Below are 22,818 nucleotides of genomic sequence, written 5' to 3' on the forward strand. Positions count from 1 at the left end.
ATTCAGATAACAAAACTTCATTTAAAGAAAATACAGAGAATACTGGCATTCAAGAGTTTCAAACAAGGCACAAGATTACTGTTTAATTTAGCTTTGGAGATCAACAAAGAATCGGCCTTTCAAACGACAGGCGACAAGAAGAATCGTTATACATAATATAGGAGCAGACCAGGCCAGACTTTAACCTGTTATCAATAAGTATTCTATCATTTTTTTTGAAAAAGTGGTGGGTTATATCTACTAGGACTCACTTAATGTTACGTCAATAATGACGCGCATGAAGTAGGACAGCTCAAACAACAACCTTACTGGTGCTTTCTTGGAAAGTTTTTCTTTGCTTAATATTACAACAGAAATAAACATTGAACTGAAAAGTTTGAGACTATAAAATAAAAATTCTCAAAACCATAAATAGTTAAAAAGGCACACTGACCTGAGAGAAGTAAGCGGGAAGAACACAGCGTTGGTCGTCCAGCCTGCTAGATTGTACACGTTCCAGTAGTTCGAATAGTTCTTGGGCACTCTGCAACATAACCATTACCATTGCTGGATTATCTACATTCCATTTATGTAAAAGAGAGTAACAGACACACACACACAAAAAAAATAATAATCTAAAATTAGCTAACAAACAACATACATTTTCTTAAACCCATTTGTTCGAACTCGGAGGACCTCGAACTCTAAAACGAAAATTTGAAATGACTAATACTTCTACAATTTGTAGTAAGAGAAAGTAAGAAGTAAAATTGGAAATGAAAAAATGGAAATTTTAAGAAAAGATGTGTATCTATAAATGTATTCGATTGAAATTTAAAGAAATAATGCAGGTCCAGCAGAAAATGATCTTGTAAACAAGTAAAAAACAATACAGATAGAGCTATCTAGCGGCCATTGCATGTACTATTACCAGCTAGTTACATGGACAGTTACTGCTACCTGACGGCAACTCTTAGAACTAGTATTACACCCACAATAACCATTTTATTTCTAAGACAAGTAACTAGGTACCTTTATATTTATATTCTTAAATAAACCAGTCGTTATTTATAACTTTATAAACTGTTTACCAAAAGGGGCAGCTGCTGTATCATTACACTTTGTTAACAAGAAGCCGGTGCGTGACCAAGAATCGTAATTCTTTTATAAACACGCATTCTGCCTCAGCACAGAACTAACATATCTCTGAACTTTTTTTATTTCTATTATTAGTTTATATTTTATTTCCTTCCTATATTACATACTTATTCAAGTTTAAAATTAATATTCAATAACATAGGGACTTATAATTATTAATCATAAACCTTTTTTTGCATACAATTCATTAGATTAGTTGATATTTATTGATGCACTAAGTACAATTATTACAAGGAAGTGAATGAACTTACAACATTACAAAGTTAACATGATCCGAAACTACTAATTACACATAATATCCGGCTATATAATTATTCAGACATCGATAAACATACTTGTAATCATAAAAATTAAATACTCTAATAAAAAATAAAATTACTAGTAATGTGAAGGGAGTGAAATGTAGCTAGCATGTTCAAGCCGATTAAAAATATCGATTACAATTGTAGTGTTCTAGTGAATTAGCACAGAAATTCCATTACTGTAGTGACTCAGTAGATTAGTCTAGAAGAAATCTGAGAGGTTCTGTTAGAGGACAGCTCACGTCAACGCGACCTACTTGCACTTACTAATTTAAAGCACCTACTATAGTATATTTGATTAGACTTAGAAAGGACTTCAGTTTATCTTCTCCTGTTGAATTGTTAGCAATACAAGTCCTTCATACTAACAGAAAACATGGAGTGATGTTTTCTATACTTTCTGATAACCCTATAACATAGAGTACATGATTCCTTATCTACAGAAGAGGCTTACTTTCATTCGATAGATAGGAGCAGCAAACCATCATGAAGGGTAAAACCAAATCCATCTGGAATGACTTGTTAAGTCCAAGCCGGCACCAAGAAATAAGCGGAAAAACCGTAGGTTACTCCCTCGCAAAGGCGATTGCAACCATTCTTAGCCTTTAAATTGGGAAGTAGGTTGTTAAGCTAAGATCATAATGCACGATCGTAAACGCCAGTATGGGGATCATGAGCAGATACAAGTTTTAATGGCGGTCAAAAGTAAATTAGATGGAGCCAGAACATAACACCTCCGCTCTGTTAGTAGTTAGTAAAGCAAAACTATCTCTTTTTAAGAATGTTCTATCAGTTCAGGGTATCTGAACGCATGGAATTCTGTAGAAATGAGAATTTAAATGCTCTGCTAATCATAGGCCCGTCACTGTACAGATATATGTTCCGCTTGGTCGTTCCAAAAATAGGATACTCCTTAACATTCTTCCCTTTTAAGGGAACATCCCTACAGGAATGTTGATTAAAGTTCCAAATAAAGGTTGATTGTCTGTTTGATGGCTTAAAACCTTATCTAGGATAGCTGTTTACCATAGACAGTAGTTAAGTAAAGCAGATAAAGATGAACACCTGTTTGTGCGAACTACCCAAATTAAGGTTAATTTTTCTACACGCTTTGCATTGAAAATGCCCCCCAAAAGAAATGTTTTATTGATTTTGAAAGACATTTTCCCAATTGGGAGTCTTAGATCTTAAAGCTGTACTTGGCGTGGATGTTATATTGGAAAACATCGTATAGCAGGACACGGACCGACCAAATTTAGTAGTAGTGCCTTTCACTAACCTGATTTTACTTAAAAAATTTTCAAAAGATCTCTGATGATACCTCCAAAACTCTAAGCCAATCTTAACTTACATCTTACCTTCCATTTTCTGAGTTAAATAACCAAAGATAATAGCCAGTTAGGCACTTACAGAACGGAGAACAAGTCCTCTAGTTCGGCTGGACGATCTAGGTGGCTATGAGAAGAATCGCGCCCTTTCTAGGCAATGTAGGTAATTAGTGTTCATGTTGAAATACCACTTACATAAACTATGGAACTCTAACAATGAAGTCGTTGGGGTTAGAGGATACGCCAGTTGAGTACACCCAGAGATCAATTAGTTAAAAACCTCTTTACCAAAAGATTAGCCAAGGAAGGAGCAAAAAATGAAACAAATTAGTTTTGATGACAGGTGTGAAGTTGCTAGCACTGAGCAACTAACTATGATATTGTACAAAAGAGGTGTGGAAAACTAAAAGGAACACGTAGAAGTGCTACCAGTAGCCAATACCAGGGAATATATTGTGGCCAGCAAGGCACCACTGATAACATCGACCACGAACTGAGAACCACCATCACACGTACAGAGCCAGACGGACGCAGATTGTACGAGTACTGTTAGTAGTGGTGACTACTATGAGAGATTTATGCATCAATTAAGAAGCCTTGCTGTAAACTCTTCTGTATATATAACCTTACACAACACAGTTACACAAAGATATATATACACAAATATTTATAAACAGCTAAACAATATATGAGCGGGTACTTGTGTAACATTTCTTCCCCTTAAGAACACACAGAACCGGTCTTAAAAAAAAAAATCAAATAAAAAAAAATCTACCATCTTACGGAACTAAACAGAACTATCTATGCTAAAAAAAGAAAAGAAAAACTATTCTAACACTAACATTAGTGAACATCTTTAGATTATGTTCCTGTTTTGATATGCACAGAATACAGATCGTTTATCAATCTAACTTTATCACTAAACATATGTTAGAAAAACATACTGAACTTTGTACACATTGGAAATAGTCTAACTTTATAAATCGCTAACAAAAAGGTTACCAATCTCGAACCTGTAATTTCATGAGTGAATTAGCAATCAGCCTTTGCAGGCACAAGGGCTACTGTAGCAGAAAGTACCCTTATAAACTAATTGGCACTGAAACCTTCCCTTGATTGGGGGCCATTATTCCCTTAAAAAAAATATCTCACTCCAATAATTCCAATTAAAATTACAAAAGCGATGAGATCGTACGTTACAATGAAATGACACAAGATAAGAAACTTATACCCACCCGACCTACCAGTTTCTTGAAAACTGATTGCATCAAAAGTTACTTTATATATGTGTATGTAATCTATAAATCGGAGTTTACAGGTAACCGTCATAACCAGCTTCCTGAATATTATAAAGAAAGTGAAAGATCTTCTCTGTACAAGTTGATAAGGAATTTTTTTCCTTTAAGTTACTGTCATGTCCCAAAGGAGTACTCAAAATGAATATAAAGTTTGGGTTTGCTGAGGTTTTTGAGCTAGAAAGTTTACATACAGATCACTTTATTGATCCTAGATCTCAAAACTATAACTTTGCGATCTTACTCACGATAAATAACTAATGAGAATGAATTAAGCAAAAAAGAACTAAAACAAGAAACAGCACATTAAAAATGTGAACTAGAATCAGACAAACGTTGTAAATTATATTTTGATATCAAATAATGATTTACTTAATCTGAGTTAACACCAAAATAAGTAAACTTTAAAATGAAATAGCATATAAGTAATTGTATCGGAAATAAGAATGAAATCAAGCTGAACTGAATTTGAATTTATTGCATTCATTAACAATGAATTTCATTTTGAAATAAATGAATTACCCACAATTAGTGTTTTCAATGATAAATTACAAGCAAAAAATGTTGATTAGAATATCATTTTAAAGTGACAATGTAAATGAACAACTCAAGTAAACATTGATTGGCACTACAAATAAAACATGTCCTCGTAAATACGTAGTAGATGGTTCACTAATCAATGGACTTTTTAAATAATATTAGCAAATTATGTACTTACCACCATTAAAGTCTAAAAAAAACTTGTTATTACGTGTATCTATCACTAATGGATATTGTTTAGCTTATGAATGAGTAAATAGATAACCGAGATAAACCATAACTCACGGCAACGTACGGCCATTATCAGTACAACATCCCTGTACCTAGATCTATGGGAAGGTTACATGGTGACGATATCTAGCGTCAAAAAAATGAACTATTTTAGTTACTAACTTTACTCATAGATGGCACAGATAGGTTTGTTTTAAGTTAAACTTATTTTTATTTATTATTTATTTATTTTTAATTATTTTAATTATTTATGTAATTCTTTAAACTTATCGCAATTATCATTATTTTAAATTTAGAATATTAAAATGTTTGCTAAAAATAGTCTGCCCCTATCCTTTTTTTTTCAAATAAAATTAAATCGGCTAAAATCCCCATTACACATCCCAAAACTGTACTTCCGTTGAAGACGTAACATAGAAAATCTGCACGATAGCGATTCGGCCTATTGCAAGCAATGAGAAGAAATAGAAGGGTACGATCATGGCAACAGCATGATGCAAATGCATAACTAATAGTGACTTTCTGATGTAATTACAAAGTGACAGACAGATGGGTAAACGAAACTATCTTAAAGCGATAACTTAAATATCCACACGATTACCATGGGAATCTTAACCAATTTCTTGAAGGTTTCTTAAACCAAAAGAGAAAAAAACTTGTGACACTTCGTGCAACTTAAATAAATATAAGCGTGAAGACATTACAAAATCAAGTAAATCTAGACCAAGTCTTTAGTGAAATTTTCTAACACTCTTTTGATTTGGAAACATTTTCAGATAAATCTCACGATTATCTCAGATAATGTTTTGCTTTTTCTCCCAATTTTTAATGCAAGCAAAAAATAAAGGGAACAGGTAGCAAAATATTATTTTTAAATTAACAGATTGCTGGAAAAAGGGCAGAGTACCGTTTTTGACAACTTTTCCACGTTGAGTTTTCAATTTTTCACAATATTTCGTAACTCGTTACAAACAGACAAATATTTAACTTGTACCTGTATAATTTTTTCTATAAGAATTAGTTTTAGAGAGGCTCTTGGGATGAATTTGGAAATGCTAACCTGTTAAGTTATTTCTGAGCATTTTTTTTTTTAATTTATTTGTAAAGTTTCACCAGCGCTAGACACGCTGTAACAATGACAATAACTGACATCAAACTAACTAATTGAGGGGAGAAGTTACCCAGTGATAACACTTCCCTAAGTCGTCTCCAGGATTAGCTACTCTCTTCAGAGGAGAGAAAATCGCGAGGCCACAGGCGTTTTAATCGTCTGAGAGGATGATCTGGGAGGTGATGAGAGGATAAATGGCGGACGAGAGGATTGGAATGAGAGTGCAAGTTCTGATGAACACTTTTGTAACGAGTTCGAGCAACCTGACCAACAAACGGAATTTCCAGGTCTGTGTGGATGGTTAGATTTGAAACGTAAAATGGAGCCATTGAAACGATAGTGCGGAGAATTTTAGACTGAAGCAATTGAATTCGTTAAAGATTGGAGCGTTTCGTTGAACCCCACAGTTCAATACCGTACGTCCAGGCGGGTTTTAGTATGGAATTGTAAATCAGTCGTTTGTTATTAAGTGAAAGTTTTGAACGTTGGTCTATTAGTCTTTTAAGTAGTCGATAACGCCTGTTAACTTCAGTTCGTTTAAGTCGTGTGTGCGGGTCCCAAGTCCAGTCTTTTTGTCTAAATACAGCTCCAAGATAACGGACACAACATTGGCAGGAGGAATTGGAATTGAGTCATAGAAGATTGGTGGAAGAGTGATGCGGCGGAGAGTAAAAGTAATATTTTGAGATTTGGTTTCATTTAACTTGATTTTCCATTTTCTTGAACCATTTCTCAAGAGAAAAGAGATGAGTTTGAAGGTGTCTGTGTGAAGTTACCGGATCAATGTGAGGAGAAAGTTTAGCTGTGTCATCTGCATAAGTTAGGAGGACAGTTTCAGGATGGAGTGGTACGTCTGCTGTGTATATAACATAAAGGATAGGTCCTAAGATGCTTCCTTGAGGAACACCCCGCTTCATTACGATGTTTAGCTGAATACGATGTTCCGATTTGAATTTGAAAATAACGATCTGACAAATAGGACTTCAAGATGAGAAAGTGAGTGAACGGAAGTATGTCTTTGAGTTTCCAGAGCAAGCCCGGGTGCCAAACCCGATCGAAGGCTTGCTTCACATCGAGAAAGACACCCGAGCAACATTCTTTCTTCTCATGGGAGGATGAAATCGTGTCTACCACTCGATGGCACTGTTGTACAGTAGAGTGTTGTCGCCTAAATCCAAACTGATGGTCTGGAATAATATTAGAGAATTTGTTTTAAAAGAAGTTTTCTGAGCAATTAAGTTTAGTTTATTTACTAATTGTATTCGTTAATAATAATAAAAAAAGAGATATTATTCATAGATTCTTACTTTTAACAAAATTTTTAAGTTACGACTCTAGGAATTATACGAGTAGTTATTTGGAAAAGTGTTAACATACATTCTTTTTCTTTGCTCAGTTGGAGCTCAGAATCTGTTACATTTCAGTTTGCAGCCAATTTTGAAAGTTACCATGATCGCAATATTTTGCCATTACGAGCAGGAAACGGATAGTACAAAAAAAAAAAAAAAATTTAACAATTCTCTAACGGTTTCTAAGTTGTTTTCGATACTGCTAACTAGATAATTCTATCCAGTGGTATTCTGAAACGATTACGTGTTTATATTTCTTTCTCTTTCTTTTTTTTTTTTGCCCCTCCTCAAGTACTTACCTTGACAGTGGTTGCTGGTTATGAGAAGATTACGAAACGTTTATAGGAAGTATTAGACTAGTAGTATGTTAGAACTGTAGTTAACATAACCTGCATTCCTTTTGAAACTGTTTTCTTAACCGGGTTTGAACGGCTGTTCTAGAGAACAGACTCATGGTAGTTAAACGTTGATCTTCTACAATGATATTCATCGTGCTATCTCTGCGTACCAAGTTCTAGGCCAATCAGGTTGGAGAGACTACGGTTTTTTTAGTTCAAGAAATGCCTTTTATTGTTACTTAGTGTATGTTATTTAGTTCAATAATCGTCTAGCCGAAATCAAGAAACTCTAAGAAAAGACGAGTTATACACGAATCTTTATTAAAAATTACTTGTAAATACTGGTCTAAATACACTCCTTTGTAATTATTTCACCTTGTTTCCAGCGAAGTATCCAGTAATTCACCAAGGGGTTCTTGAAGGCCCCATGAACATGAACTTGCGATATATCAGCCCTACACAGACTCATAACTTCCTAATTAATTTTGGCCCTTTCACAAGATATAAAAGATTTCCTTTATTATCAGAATAATAATAAATTTCCCAACGCTGTTAACAATGGGAAGGTCCCAAGCGAATTGTTACTGTTTTATTAAACTAACAATTGCTCAGCAATAGTGGCAAGATGTATAGGGAACCGGTTATTGTTAATAGTGAGGTGTTAAAGACCGTGATCTACCTAAATACTATAATAACATTTCCTTGTTTACTGTTCGCAAAGAGATTGTTATTACAGTTGTTTTTGAATAAACATATAAAGATATGTATATATAAGAACGATTGGGGGTATGTGTATTATACTATATTATGTCACTGAGATAATCTCTTGGGCAGCACGGCTCCCCCACATACTGTGACATCGCATGTTACCCCTCAAAAATACACAAACAAACCTTATTACAAGATAACAATATATGATCCATCATCATTCAATTTAGAATCATAGATTTTTTATACCTTCTTTTGTAATTCACATTTCGTAATATCATTTTGTTTTTTTTTAAACGGATTTTTTTCATTTAATTCACAAAATAAGTTCCAATCTTTCTGTATTCCAGGATCAACCCCATCTGAAAGTCTCCGGGGAAAATCTAACCTCATACGAGTTAATAAGAAGCTGTTAGTGTTTTTATTGAGAGAAACGAAGCTATTAAAGCTACCTGTAAATTCACATTTCCTGATCTAATAGGAGAACGACAGTGTACTCTGGGTACCAGTGTACAGGGCGCCAATAACCTCAAATTTTGACGCGCCTCAAATTTAATTTTGAAAAGAATATCCTCAAACTAAATTTCTTTAAAAAATTATTCAAATAAAGGTTGGGTACCTACGTATACTTAGTACAGCGGAAGTTAAAACACTTATTATACGTATTTTCCGGTCAAAGTGGTTGGATACTGGATTCCAACGCGGAGATCACTGATTCGAATCCAGCTGCTCGTCCTAGGAGTTTCTTACAGCTCACTGTCCGCTGATGGACAGTGTTGTCTGTAACGAGAGAAGTCTGCCCGGAAGCCGGTAGTGCACGAAAAAAAGCACTGGTAACACAGTTTCCGTTTTTTTAAGTATTTTGTTCGCACACTCAATCCATTATCTAAAAAGCATTCTTTCCGGACCCAAGAAGGACCCAAAACGATATTTCCGGGTGGAAAATGAATAAATCGCAAAAATCGATCTCAAAACTTTCAATTACAATATCACCAGGAGGTTGAACATAATCGAATTTATATAGACCATCATGAAGTTAGGGAGTGGCAGAGTGTCGCCTAACACTTCATGATAAATTGTCCACCCAGTCGAACACACTAAGCGAAAGAGGTTAACGCACCTCTTCCACAATATAAAACATCACAGTGATGCGTGGGGGGGAGTTTCAAAACCTCTCTGAGAATCGTCACCTTAATTAAGTAAGTATTAGTCATTCAACAAGTTTTAGGCAATGCTAATGCTATCTCCAGTAGCTTTTATGTGATTACCATGTAGTTCACGTAGTAATAGTTTAGGTATTTTTTTTATTTGTCAGTAGAGGTTGGTAACATTGTTGGTTTGTTTGTTACTTTTTTACACAATATGTTACGACGGCCTGTCTATTGTGACGGTAAAAAACAAACAGAAAACCTTTTCTGACATTTATTTGGTGAATAATAATTCCGTCAACAAAGTGACTCGCCATGACTCACAAACAAAATTTAAACGTAACATATTTTTACTTTCTCTAATACAAAGTAATGAAACATTCGCGATTATGCCAATTTTTTCGAAAATCTGTTTTTTTTTTATTTTTAAAGACGAAAAACAGGGGCACCTTTAACTTAACTTTTCAATTTGATTTCAAAAACGGATATTCATGACGACCGAAAACGTTTATTTAAAACAACTTCCTGAAAATTCAATTATGGGCACTTATGGAACAAGTGGTTAGGCTTCTCTCTAAAGTACTAATTTAGGATTACGTATGATGATCCTGTATCGTGATCATTATTATAAAAGTGGGTTAAATATTTTTGCTCAAATTTTGGGTTTGAAAAAAAATCACGCCATTGGAAGTTTCTCTTTATTGAAATTTCCTTGAAAATGGCGCCTACTTTGTACCGGATGTTAATCTAGAACTTTCATTTGAAATATTTTACGGGTCATTTCCATTAAGAGCACTTCTTAAGAGTGTTGAAGAAGAGGTAAGACTTCTTATATCGGGAGCTTCCAGAATAGGACTACATTGCTCTCATTAAAAAGAAAGTGAATTAGAGAAATGGAGTCAGAGATGGGGCTCCTCATCACTGTCAATAAATTGAGAGAGATTAAAAAGTAATGTTAACAGATGGAGCTCCTCTTCCCAACCTTAACGTCGAGAAGAGGTGATCTTGAGCCACCTCCGAATTGGACATAAAAGACTGCCACACAGACAAGTGTATCCTCACCAACTTGCCAATCTTGCGGTGTCACCAGAGCCGGATTTTCCTATAGGCAAACTAGGCTTCAGCCTAGGGCCTCAACATCAAGAGGAGGCCTACATTCAAATAGTTAGCAAAATTAAAATTTCACTATTCTAAAAACAGTGAACAATAAAACACTGTTTTAGTGATGTATCAATGTAGAAAGGGCCTCATAAGTGGAATAGCCTAGGGCCTCTTTTCATCTAAATCCGGCCCTGGGTGTCACAATTACCATTAAATACAATTTTAGGCTCACTACCTGCCTTACGATTCACTGGCCTATAACGTGATCTAACTCCAGCCAAAATGAAACAATATTTGACTTCCTCAAAACCACTAACCTCTCTCTCTCTACAGACAAATAGGACCACACTATACGATAGTACAGCCAGATTTAAGACGTGATGGCCATCCTAGTGATGGACTACCCAGTACATAGAAATAATGGTTGATAGGTATCACTATAGAGAACCCTCTTCATTTCCATGAAATATTCATCAACTCTTGTACGCTACAAAGCAAAGATAATCGTGTTGCTAAATTTCCCATTTTTTTTATATTTTATTTTCAAACTTCCGAAATCCAAAAGTACCACTTTCCCGAATGTGCTTTCCCCTATTCTGTTCACTGCCCATTAAGTTCTACTTTAAATTGCATTCAAATTTTCTTAGTAAATAGTTATCTTTTGTATGGCATTCTGTAGACAGAGATTGGCTCCCCCCCCCTTAAAATATCACCATCAGTGTAATGAATGAGCAGCTTCATAAACTAGATTATATTTACCATAATCTAATGTTCACTTTTTCTAAATTCAATTTCATTTTCAACTTTCGAAATACATAAAACATTAATCAACAAGACATACACGTTCTATGTGTGAATAAATATATTGATTCTTATCATCCAATCAAATAATAGTTTTCTAAATAACTTTCACTTCCTTTAGCCGCCAGAGTGCGAACAGTCATTTCGTTGGGTATGGAGAAATAATAACTGCTATTTCATCATCAAGTTATAGTTTTTTTTGGGATCAAATTTTTTTTTTTCTTTTTTAACTTATCGCGCACAACTCACGTAGATTAGTTAATATGTTGTGTATGCAGTGTCTTTATTAAGGATAAGAAACGTAGCTGTTGGATTTATATATACAATATATACAGGGTAAACCAGTAAGTATTGTCCATAGGCCTACTGTATGGAGTACACCTAAAGTGGAGTTCAATGACGTATTGGTCAACTTCATATTTTCCACTGTTCTTGAGTGAGGTCACTTTAATTTTTTTTTTAATCATTACTTTTTTCTAATAAAAAGGTTATTACTCAGAAAGTTTTAGTCTGAATTCGATTCTGATGACACGGTTAGAAAGAGAGATAAATTTTTTAAAAATTGATACCATTTCGAAGCATAAGTTATTCTCCAAACAGCCTCAATCTTCCTCCTGGATACTGGAAAAATAAAAGTAGTCGAAATTTTTAAGAAAACTCATTAGGCCCTTACGTGATCATTATCAAATCTAGGTGCTGGCACTTTTTAGTAAAAGTTTCCTTGTCTAATGGGCTTTCAAACGGTATATCATTTTCCAGGATTCCTTTCATCTTCGTATGAGAAATTACGTTTGTTTTACAAGAAAACGTGTTTACAATTTTCATTACTTTTATTTTTCTAGCATTCGGAGGAAGATTCGAGGCTGTTTGGAGAATAACTTATGCTTCAAAATGGTGTCAATTTTTAGAAAATTTATCTCTCTTTCTAACCGTGTCATCAGAATCGAATTGGGACTAAAACTTTCTGAGTAATAACCTTTTTATTGGAAAAAAGTAATGGCTTTGGAAAAAAAAAATTAAAGAGTCGTCACTCAAGAACAGAGGAAAATATGAAGTTGTCCAATACGTCATTGAACTCCACTTTAGATGTACTACACACAGTAGGCCTATGGACAATACTTACTGGTTCACCCCTGTACCCCCTCCAAAACCATTAACTCAAAATGTCTTTAAATAAAAATATTCAGTCCCTGAAAAAGGTGTGCTAATATTTAATAGAAAAGATGTGCTACCACCAAGAGGACTTCGAACTAAGATAATAGTTCAAATTTGGAAAAATCATCGAATTTTCTATTTCCTGGCGACATCATCATGTAAAATTTTAATACTATTAAAAAATGCTTGAATTTTCTTTAATATTAATGCTATAGAAAACATAATCTGAAAACATTATCAACTTATCGATACTAATACAGATCATTTTTCCAAAAATCACTTTTTTAAGCATTCAAAAGAGACATTTCCGGTGTAAAGTCGAATTAAAAAGAAAAAAGGACTCGGCAGCAATACTTCCGTTAATTATTAGAAGAAAATAAAAACTTTATTAATAAATCATTGGCTAAATAAATAATTAAATGTACCCAGAAGTAGAGATATAACGATTAGACCCGCATTTCTGTATCGAATTTCCAAAATGAAGAATTGGAGAAAGAAACCTTTAATGAAGACTGACATCATGGTGCATAATACAGGAACAATTAATACATTGTTTTAGATTAGTTTATGAGAGACCCACATTATCTAATAATATTCACTAGTTTTTTAGTGCATTAAAAACTGAAGCGTGTTGGAAAAAGCGAATGAATATTCATGTAATTTTACTTTAAAATGAGGGCTCGTTTTTTATTGAAACAGTTCAGCAACAATTCAGTAGTTTTAGCTCCAATAATGTTGGTCTTGGTTTAGCACTCATCGCTGCTCTCGAAACTCAAGGAGGTGAAGAAAGGAGGTAGTGCCTACTTTCCCAGGCAGGCCATACCAACTACCGAATTAGATGGACGAACCAGACTACACGTGCTTTACTCTAAATCAAAAATACCACATCTCAAATTCCAAGTGAAGCTAAGCCGTCATAGCCATCAGAGGAGTCCCAAAACAAAACTCGCAGGACTCCACCTATCGTTCCCTTAATCTATTATCTTGAAGCCCATCTGTCTGACCGCTACATTTAAGTTCAAATCGGACATCAGTATTATTCAGTTAGTCATAATACTGTAGCGGGCGTTCTACTGAGCAGCATCTTAGGGTCCATCCTATCAACAACCATGCAGGAACTACCCTTCTAATCTATCCAGATGATACGAACATAGAAGCTGTTCATCTTGATCACGAAGATGCACCAATCTCATCTCCCTCGAGAGTTTGTTAAAAAAAATGGAAAATTAAACGAAACCAAATCTCAAAACATTACTTTCACTCTAAGTAGCATCTCTCATCCTCCGATCTACTATGAATCAATTTCCTATTCCTGCTGTAAAAGTTGTCCAATATCTTTGGCTGCATTTTGATAAAAGTGGAACCCACACATTCGACTTAAACGAAAAGAATTTATTGGGTACTATCGACTACTTAAAGGACTACAGGATCCATTGATCTAATCTTTCCCAAGCGGAGATCCCGGGTTCAAATCCAGCTGTTGGCCCTTAGATTTTCTCTTCCTAGGAGCTTCTTGTAGCTCACTGTCCGGTGATGGACAGTGTTGCCTGTAACGAGAGAATACTGTCCGGACGCTCAGATATTGACGCGCCTTAAGTCATTAAATAATAAATAAATAACGAACAACTCATAGGCTCTGTGTTATTGAACTGTCAGGTCCAACGAAACGCTCTAATCTTCAACTCAATTCTATCTCTTCAATAACTCTCCACAACATTGTCTTTCGCTGTAGAGAGTAACTTATATTCGAAGGGGGAGAGAGGGGGCTCTTCCGCTAAAAATAATTTTTTAGTTTTCTAAGATCTCGAAATTTATCGAAACATTTTGAACCATGTCTTCTACAAATTGTTGGTTGGCGAAATAAAAAAAATCATTAGAATCTTCCTCATTTTGCCAATCTCTTAAGGATGAAGTGGTGAACGTAAAAGTTAATTAAACCGAATCTCGTAAAAATACACATTATGGGTCAATAGAACTGTTATAAAACACGAAAGTAATAACACAAATATTACAGAAAACAAACAAAAATAATAATTGCTCAAAACAAAAGTACGAGTAAAACAACCGTTGCTAACATACGAGTAGGCACATTGCGTACAGTAATAATGGACCGACAAAATAAATAAATTATAATACGTACAACGCACTATGTAACAGTACATACAAAACTTCTTTGTATTATCTCATTATCTTATATAAACAGCTGTACCAACTGTATAAATTTCCGGCCAAGTTTATGAAAGAATAATAAGAAAACTCGCAAATTTAAAGTAAAAAGAAAAACGCGAACAAAATCAGTTTTTTTTGAAAAAATAATTCTTTGATTTTATCCAGATTATATTGGCTGACTCCTGAGTCAGAGCAATGCTGAGTCAGCGAGTGCTGTGTGAGAAGTAAACATAAGTAAAGACGAAGTCTTTACACCAAATTGTTTAATTAACCTCTGATGATGGGTGAAGGTGTGTCAGGGATTCAATTTGCATGCTTAATTAACGATATTAACCAATACTGGGAACCAAGACCTCATTTTATTTAACTGGCTGAGAAACCATGGTTCAACTAATTATTTCTCATAGAAATTAACTGTCAATCGCTTGAATCAATATGGAATAGTTTTTCAATATATAGAAGCCGAATGTCAATAACTTTCTCATTACAGAATCCCTGAAACCACAAGGACATCAAACAAAAATTTGGCCTTTAGTTTCCACCTAGATCGTAGACTCTCTCTAAGAATCACTGGAAACCCACCAGAATAACAAATCACATTCTCAATTTCCAGGTTTCATCCTGAAAATAATGTCTGCATTTAGAAAATTTACACTAACCAGGAGAATGACCCAACTAAGTTTTTTTTTTTTCTTCTACAAAATCAAGTAGACATGATAAGGTGAATGTAGTCATGATCAGAAGTGTACACAGGTAGAGACAGGTGTATTCAGGAGTAATACCTGCAGGGCATAAAGTAACTACTAGTATTTTGAACAGAAATCTTCTCTGCTATAATGTAGGGTTACTACGTACAATGGGAGATACGACTACCTTCGGAGATAAATATCAGAATTAAAAAAGAAAAGAAAAAGTAAAGTAAATGCATGGCGTTGTTGAACAAAGATGGGCCTTTACCTCAGAAAAATGGTCTACTTCTTTTCCAAGACCAATGTTTATTTCTTTTATGGCAATGGCGCCAATTAGTGAAAATTAATTTATTAATTAATATGACTCCCACCATTTGATTTAGTATTGGGCCCCATTATTTAGCGAAGAAGATATTTTTTAAATTGTTTGTATAACCTATATTTATTTAATTATTTAAAAAAATGAAATAATGAAGTTGTTGGGTGGCTTTAAACGCTCCACTTGTCCGAGATAAACAACACTTATTGCTTACAGCTTGAGTGGTTAAATAGAAAATTATGTCAGTATCTCGGCATATTATTTAATAATCTGGACGAAAAGGGAAGGAAGTCACCGGTGACTTGATACAGAAAGAGATTGTCCAAACCTGTCCAAACGGTTTATTACGGTTAATTTTTTGAGAACTGCGTTTGCGCTTTTTATAGTTTTACACCAGCCCAAGCATTTATGAGTTTAAACTTATTATAACGGAACTTTACAAGAGAGTCGTTTTAGAGAAGGAGGTTTGAAATTTCTTTGCTGCTTGATTTTTATTGGTTGTTTATTTTTTATTTTAGCTGCCACTGGTCTCTTGATCTTTTCTGCGGAACTAAAATGATATTCATGAATTCCTGTTTGATTAATTTTTGATATTTGACGACTTGATAGTTTTTTTTTTGTAAAAGAAAAAATTATTATCAAATTAAAAGTTAATTTAGTCAGAAATATTAAAAGAAAACTGCAAGGAATTTCATCATATTTCTTCTGGTGTAGATTACACTTGCAGTTTCAGTACCTCTCAAGCATGCCCCTCCTCAAGTAATAAAACTGGCTAGGCCATAACGCTAGCACAAATCCTTAAAAAAAGAAAAACCAATAAAAATGCAGCTATGCAACCGACAGAGACAAAGATACTTATGCACATATAAAATGATATCGTGCTTGCGGTATTTTATGAAAATCTATAAATGTTTATGTTCGGTAAAGTCACTTTAAGAATTTGCTTTCTGTTGTTTTTATTTCCACCATCTAAAGATGGTTTGTTTTGATAATATATTTTATATAATCAGAATTATAACAATAATTATTATTATTATATGTACCTACTATATGTTTTTCTATATACAGGGTGTTCAATTTAAGACAGCTCAAATGCATTTCATGCTTAAACGGTTAATCTGAGCGAAAAATGGTAGAGGAAAAATTTATTGCCCGTCACGTCTAGTTTCAGAATATGGGACTTGATTTTAGATTCCTGCCCGCATACGCGGCTGACGCGCGACCAAAAGTGAGAGTTCGTACTACGAATACTAGGGCAGGAATCTAAAATCAAGTCCCATATTCTGAAACTAGAGGCGACGGGCAACAAATTTTTCCTCTACCATTTTTCGCTCAGATCAACCGTTTAAGCAGGAAATGCATTTGAGCCGTCTTAAAATGAAAACCCTGTATAATGTTTAATAAATGGCTATTATTATTACTATTTTTTAAAAAAATGATTTAAGGCGCGTCAACATCTAAAGTTATTGGCGCCCAGAGCTTTTTTCAGTGCACTGCCGGCCTCTGGATAGTGTCTCGTTACAGACAACACTGTCCATCACCGGGCAGTGTGCTGTAAGAAGCTCCCTAGAGAGAGAAAATCTAAGGGTCAGCAGCTGTATTCGAACCCGGGACCTCCACGTGGGAATCCAATACGCTAACCTTCTAATCTAATCCCTTCCCTTATTATAACTATTATTATTATTATAATCCAATATCTTTCTAACAAAATTCACTTGAACACCAAAATCTTTTGATAATCTATAAGAAATATGTACAGTTTCCATCGTAATTAACTGTTATAAAGAGTTCAGATTTATTATTCTAGAAATGAAATTCACCTTATACACTCTCAACGTCACCATTGTCTATGCACATGCGCTTTAGAATATTAATTATTTTACTGTAGAGAATCAGCTGAGAGTGAGATTGTGATGTCATAACATATGTTATACAAAGCAGTTATTTTATCTACACGATATTAGGCTAGCTGAATATGTTCAAAATTAATTTATTTTGGTTTTTCTGTAATATTTTTCAAATAAATGCTCTAAATTTAGATGCCGCTGAAATTCTTAGCCTACAATCAGAGATTATTGGATAAACTTTAGAATTTAGAGTATGGTAAAAAATTAGGAATGAAACTATCCAGGCTTCTTTTGGCTTAGAAGTTAGGAAATGTTGTGTGGGACGGAAATATAAGTCGAAATCTCTACTCGAAACTGAATGAAAGTACCTCTGCTGATGGATGAACGTCTAAAACCGATCAGAGATGCAATAAACATGCCATGCTACGACAGGATAAAATCAATGATCTTCTAAGTGAGCTCTAGTACACTTTGAATGCTTACTCTTCGCACAGATCATGGAGCTCATGATCTCAAGAGAGACTCGTCTGGAGATTATTTCAGTAATGCGAATAATTAATAGTTGAATATTGTAAGAAACATCTCTAAAATATATTAAAAGGTATAATTTAAAAAATTAATTTTTGATATTGTATCAACCGATCGAATAAATTTATATATTACCAAGAGCTTAATATCTTGTTCTCCCGTTACAGGAGGCCCAAAAATCAATACACTATTACCGGGACAGCAATATTTAATAGCAGCCCAAAATTGATATCAAAAACAGAACAATAAACAATAAAATAGAAAACAATATTAGGTAGTTCTAACAGCAATATTTCACAACAAACTGAAGCCAATTTGAGTTGAGAAAATATGACAATTTATATGAGTGAGCAACAGGTGTGTGACCCAGAGTAGTAATTGTGGGGGAGTCAAGTTTTATGGTGTGCAAATGGTGTCGTGCATTAAACTCATTTCCTTCTCATGGTTTAGCTTTTAATTCCTTTTGGTCTAATCATGAACTACCGGAACCTTTAGGAAGTGTTATTGTTATTTCTACATGCTACACTTTTAAAAGATTTGGTTGAATTAATTTGGGGCTGGTTTTTTTTGGAGGGGGAGAAGGAGTAATAGTTAGGCTTCCCTACAAAGAACCTTACCTCGGTATACCGCATGATAATTTCTAGAACGATTAATATTAAGGATCAAGATTGTTGTAAAATCACTTATTTGGGGAAACATGAATTTCCTGAAGGTTTTTTTTAAAGGGATTTTATTAAATTTAGGGAGAGATTTCCTTACATTTGTTACAATCTCATTGAAAGTTGTAATGTATGTTGGTAACTTTTATTCCATTATAACTTATTTTAGGGGATTCCAGGGATGTGCCTGCTTCAGATGAGATCCCACAAAACCCTTTAGAGGGAAACCTTACCAACCGCCTCGCCTAGAAGTTGCCCTAAATAGAATGTTTCCACCAAAAAACTGTTTTAAATAGAAGTTATTAAAATTGTATTTGGAATCAGTTTAACAATTTCAAAGAAAACCTAAGACTTTATACAAAAATCTAAAACCAAACTGAAAAATCGATTCAACAAATCGATCCACACGCAGATCAATTTAAAAATAATAGAACTATAATAATAAAACCAAAAAGAGCAAGGCTGTGGCTATTGTGGGTGTATCAAAGGCAGAGATTGCGTCAAAGAGATTGGAATAGAAAAATATTATTTGTTAATAATTAGAATCTAGTAGCTATTAATCTAATAGAATCTAATTTTGTTCTCTACAAATTTGCCTAATCTATATTCTACTATTGCATGCTAGTCTCTAAGCTGTCTCTAATTATGTGCATCTAATTAATTAGAAACGTATCCATTATTAATTCTCTGTTAGAAGAGAATTATTATATTATTGGTTTTCGTAATTATTTATTTAACACAAAATGCTTGTCAAAATTTTTCAAATGGAGTGGACACCGGATATGTTCTCTAAGCGATAAGTATTTTTCTAGGTAGGCTTTACGTATTAAAACTTGGCAATAGAGTAAGCTCAATAAGGAAAAAACTCGCATAAAACAGCTCACAAATTGTGGAATTTCTTGGCCTTAAGAATTTCGACGTGTTTACAGTCAGAAATGCAATTATCAGTACACTTTTTAGCTACACTTTTATCCACTTGTAGTAATATACACAAAATAAAAGCCTAATCATAATTATATTATACTGAAATAAAGACTTATTCAAATGAATGCAACAATAAGTCCTGAAATAAAGCACCTGGAGAGTCATTAAAGTTTCATGCCAAAAAGAAACACACAGCACTAAACTTACCTTGCACTTATCTTGTTGTCCAGTATCCGGCGGCGGACTGGCCTGGCTGTACGCCTCTCCATCTCCGCCTCCGGGCTTCCTGTTGCCTCTCCTTTTCGTCCTGCACACACACACACACAAACACATAAATATTAATTCTTCTGCAATCAAACTAAGTAGCGACTTTCATTATTAAATGTTTGTAGCTCTCTGACTAATATACAGAACTTTGAAGATATTTTGACGACAAGGTTTATCTTATTCTTTTTCTCTTTCAATTTAAAACAGAAAGTATTGCGATCGAGCCAAATTTGGAATTAAGTTTTCATTAACAAAAAAAAATTATTAATTATTTATAGTGATCTCTAAATACAAAAAAAGAAAAAGCAAATGTCGGAATTATACTCGTAAAATGTACATACTCGTAAAACGCCTTTTGCAGACTTCATTTAAATACTGACTTTAATAATACTTTAAATTGAGCACTTACTGAATAGTAAACGTGAGATGGGAAATTGAAGTTCCTTCGGTAAATTTACTTGAAGTATAATTCTCGAACTTAGGAGATACCCCTATAGTTGGTGCACTCTAGTTGGTCATCTTTCTTAATGCAAAGAGCATATAACTGCACTTCCCCATTGTTGTGGCATTTTCTGCTTAATCCATCTCGCAAAAATCAGATCGTATAGCGCTTGGTGGAGTTCTTCACAACCCGACTTAAAAAGTTCTGCTGATAGCCCATCTGCTCCTGGCGCCTTATTATTTTCCATTTTCTGGATGGCGTCTACCACTTCTTCCAAGTCCGGGGGCTCCTCCTTCGCGTCCTCATCCCTCTCAGAATAAGAAAGAATAGGGAGCTGTACGATTTTTACGCCGAAGCGGATATTGTTAAAGTGGTTAAGACAGGCAGGCTGAGCTGGGCAGGCCACCTAGCTAGGATGGAGGAATCTGAGATCCCAAGGAAGGTGTTAGACGAGACTGTTCACCGAACAAGAAGGGCTGGAAGATCGAGACTGAGGTGGGCTAGATGGAGTGGCGGCTGACGCAAGATTTTTGAAAATTTCCAACTGGAAAGCAGCCGCACAGGATAGAGCAGGATGGTGGATGCTCATGAGGGAGGCCAGGACTCGAGTTGTAGCGCCGTAATATAATGTAATAATACTCGAAGTCTAATATTAGGATCCTGAACGTAATATTTAAAAAAAAAGCCAAAACAAAGTAAGTAGGAAATTGAATATTAGGTTTGTATATATATATTTCAAGCTTAGAAGAGCATAGATAGCGTGACAATATACAGAAGGCACACGCCCACTAAGTTAAAAAATCGACTAAACATTACCAAAATAAAAAAAAAGAGACAAACTGATATATATATATATATATATATATATATATATATATATATATATATATATATTTACGTGTGTACAAGTTGAACGTTAAAGACCGAACCAGTTTTTTTTTATTTTAAAGAAATGAGGTTATACGGTAGCCTGTTTGTAACCTCCCTCCCAGCTGAAGAGGAACCAGAGTAAGAGATAGTATGATATGTTGAATAAAGGCGGAGAATATATACATACATAATAACTATTATAAATAATCTGGCTTGGGATATTCCCTCAATGGAGAATGAGAAACGCGTTCTAAACACAGTTCTGGAATCCAGTGTTTAGCCTTGAATAGTAAAAATTTGTTATTTATTTTTATTAAATATTGAAGTACAACAAAGTTCATGTTCTTTTTTCTACCAGCTGATTCACACGAAATATAAGCTGGTTACGTAGATAATTTATTGTTTATGTAAAAGTCATTGCCTGCTAGATCATATTTTATTTACGATTACTGAACTATCATCGGATCATTGTGTGTATTTATACAGAGTGTATGCGGAGGAGTGGTCGAAACTTGGGGAGGTGATTCAGCAGCTCAAATGCAACAAAAAATATTCTCTTCACTTTGGCCCGATTCTCAATAGTGTCCAAGATATTTGCATTTTTAACTTTTCCGTCGATATTCGCGTTTTCCACCATAAAAATGGCCGTAACTTTTCTATCCTTTATCCTACAACAAGGCTGCTTATTCCAAACGAAAAAGCATTAAATTTTCTATAAATCTGCTTAAAACCAGAGCCTCAAAACGTTCTTATAACAATGAAATTTTTACTTTAATGTCTAAAAAATTCGTTCTCGATGATTTCTGTTAAAATTTTCAACTGTATTTTTTTCAATGATTAATAAATTCAAAGAGTCACCCAATTACAGAAAAAGTTGCACATTTATTGAGCTTCAAGACCATATGGATTTTTTTGGTTTTTAATAAAACCCTACCCCGAACTGAGGGGTGTAAATTGCAGAAAACTGGGATTTTGCGTAACCGACTTTTTACTACTAATTTTACTCTAAATCTATTTTTGGAGAAGGAACAAAAAGAAAATAATCATTTTTAGTTTTTGAATTATTATTAATTAACTTTGATCAAAAGAACCTCCATAAATGCGCAACTTTTTCTGAAATTATGTGACTCCTTGATTCATTAATCATTGAAAAAAATGCAGTTGAAAATTTTAACAAAAATCATCGAGAACGAATTTTTTAGACATTAAAGTAAAAATTTCATTGTTATAAGAACGTTTTGAGGCTCTGGTTTTAAGCAGATTTATAGAAAATTTAATGCTTTTTCGTTTGGAATAAGCAGCCTTGTTGTAGGATAAAGGATAGAAAAGTTACGGCCATTTTTATGGTGAAAAACGCGAATATCGATGGAAAAGTTAAAAATGCAAATATCTTGGACACTATTGAGAATCGGGCCAAAGTGAATAGAATATTTTTTATTGCATTTGAGCTGCTGAATCACCTCCCGAAGTTACAGACCGCTCCTCCGCATACAATGCACTAAGAACTTTTTATAAAAATTTTAAATCGAAAATGGCCGGGGTTTTAATGTTTAGAGATGG

At 34.2% G+C, this 22,818-nt stretch overlaps 1 protein-coding gene across 35 annotated transcripts in view; it reads right to left on the minus strand.

Annotated features, from left to right (window-relative positions):
- RapGAP1 (Rap GTPase activating protein 1) overlaps positions 1 to 22,818 on the minus strand; it is a 325,082-nt gene that overhangs the window by 160,973 nt on the left and 141,291 nt on the right. For 34 of the 35 annotated variants that reach the window (XM_074137179.1, XM_074137182.1, XM_074137152.1 and 31 more), the window contains 2 exons: positions 19,887 to 19,986; positions 434 to 523 (listed from right to left, as the gene is read on the minus strand). In XM_074137179.1, coding sequence (XP_073993280.1) covers positions 434 to 523; positions 19,887 to 19,986 — 190 coding nt within the window. Of the gene's footprint in view, positions 1 to 433; positions 524 to 4,780; positions 4,937 to 19,886; positions 19,987 to 22,818 lie in introns of those variants that run through there. The other variant, XM_074137184.1, reaches the window with a different exon arrangement.

The sequence above is a fragment of the Rhodnius prolixus genome, unplaced genomic scaffold (genome assembly GCF_049639745.1).
Source record: "Rhodnius prolixus isolate KJV_2025 unplaced genomic scaffold, Rpr scaffold_5, whole genome shotgun sequence".
NCBI lineage: Eukaryota > Metazoa > Arthropoda > Insecta > Hemiptera > Reduviidae > Rhodnius > Rhodnius prolixus.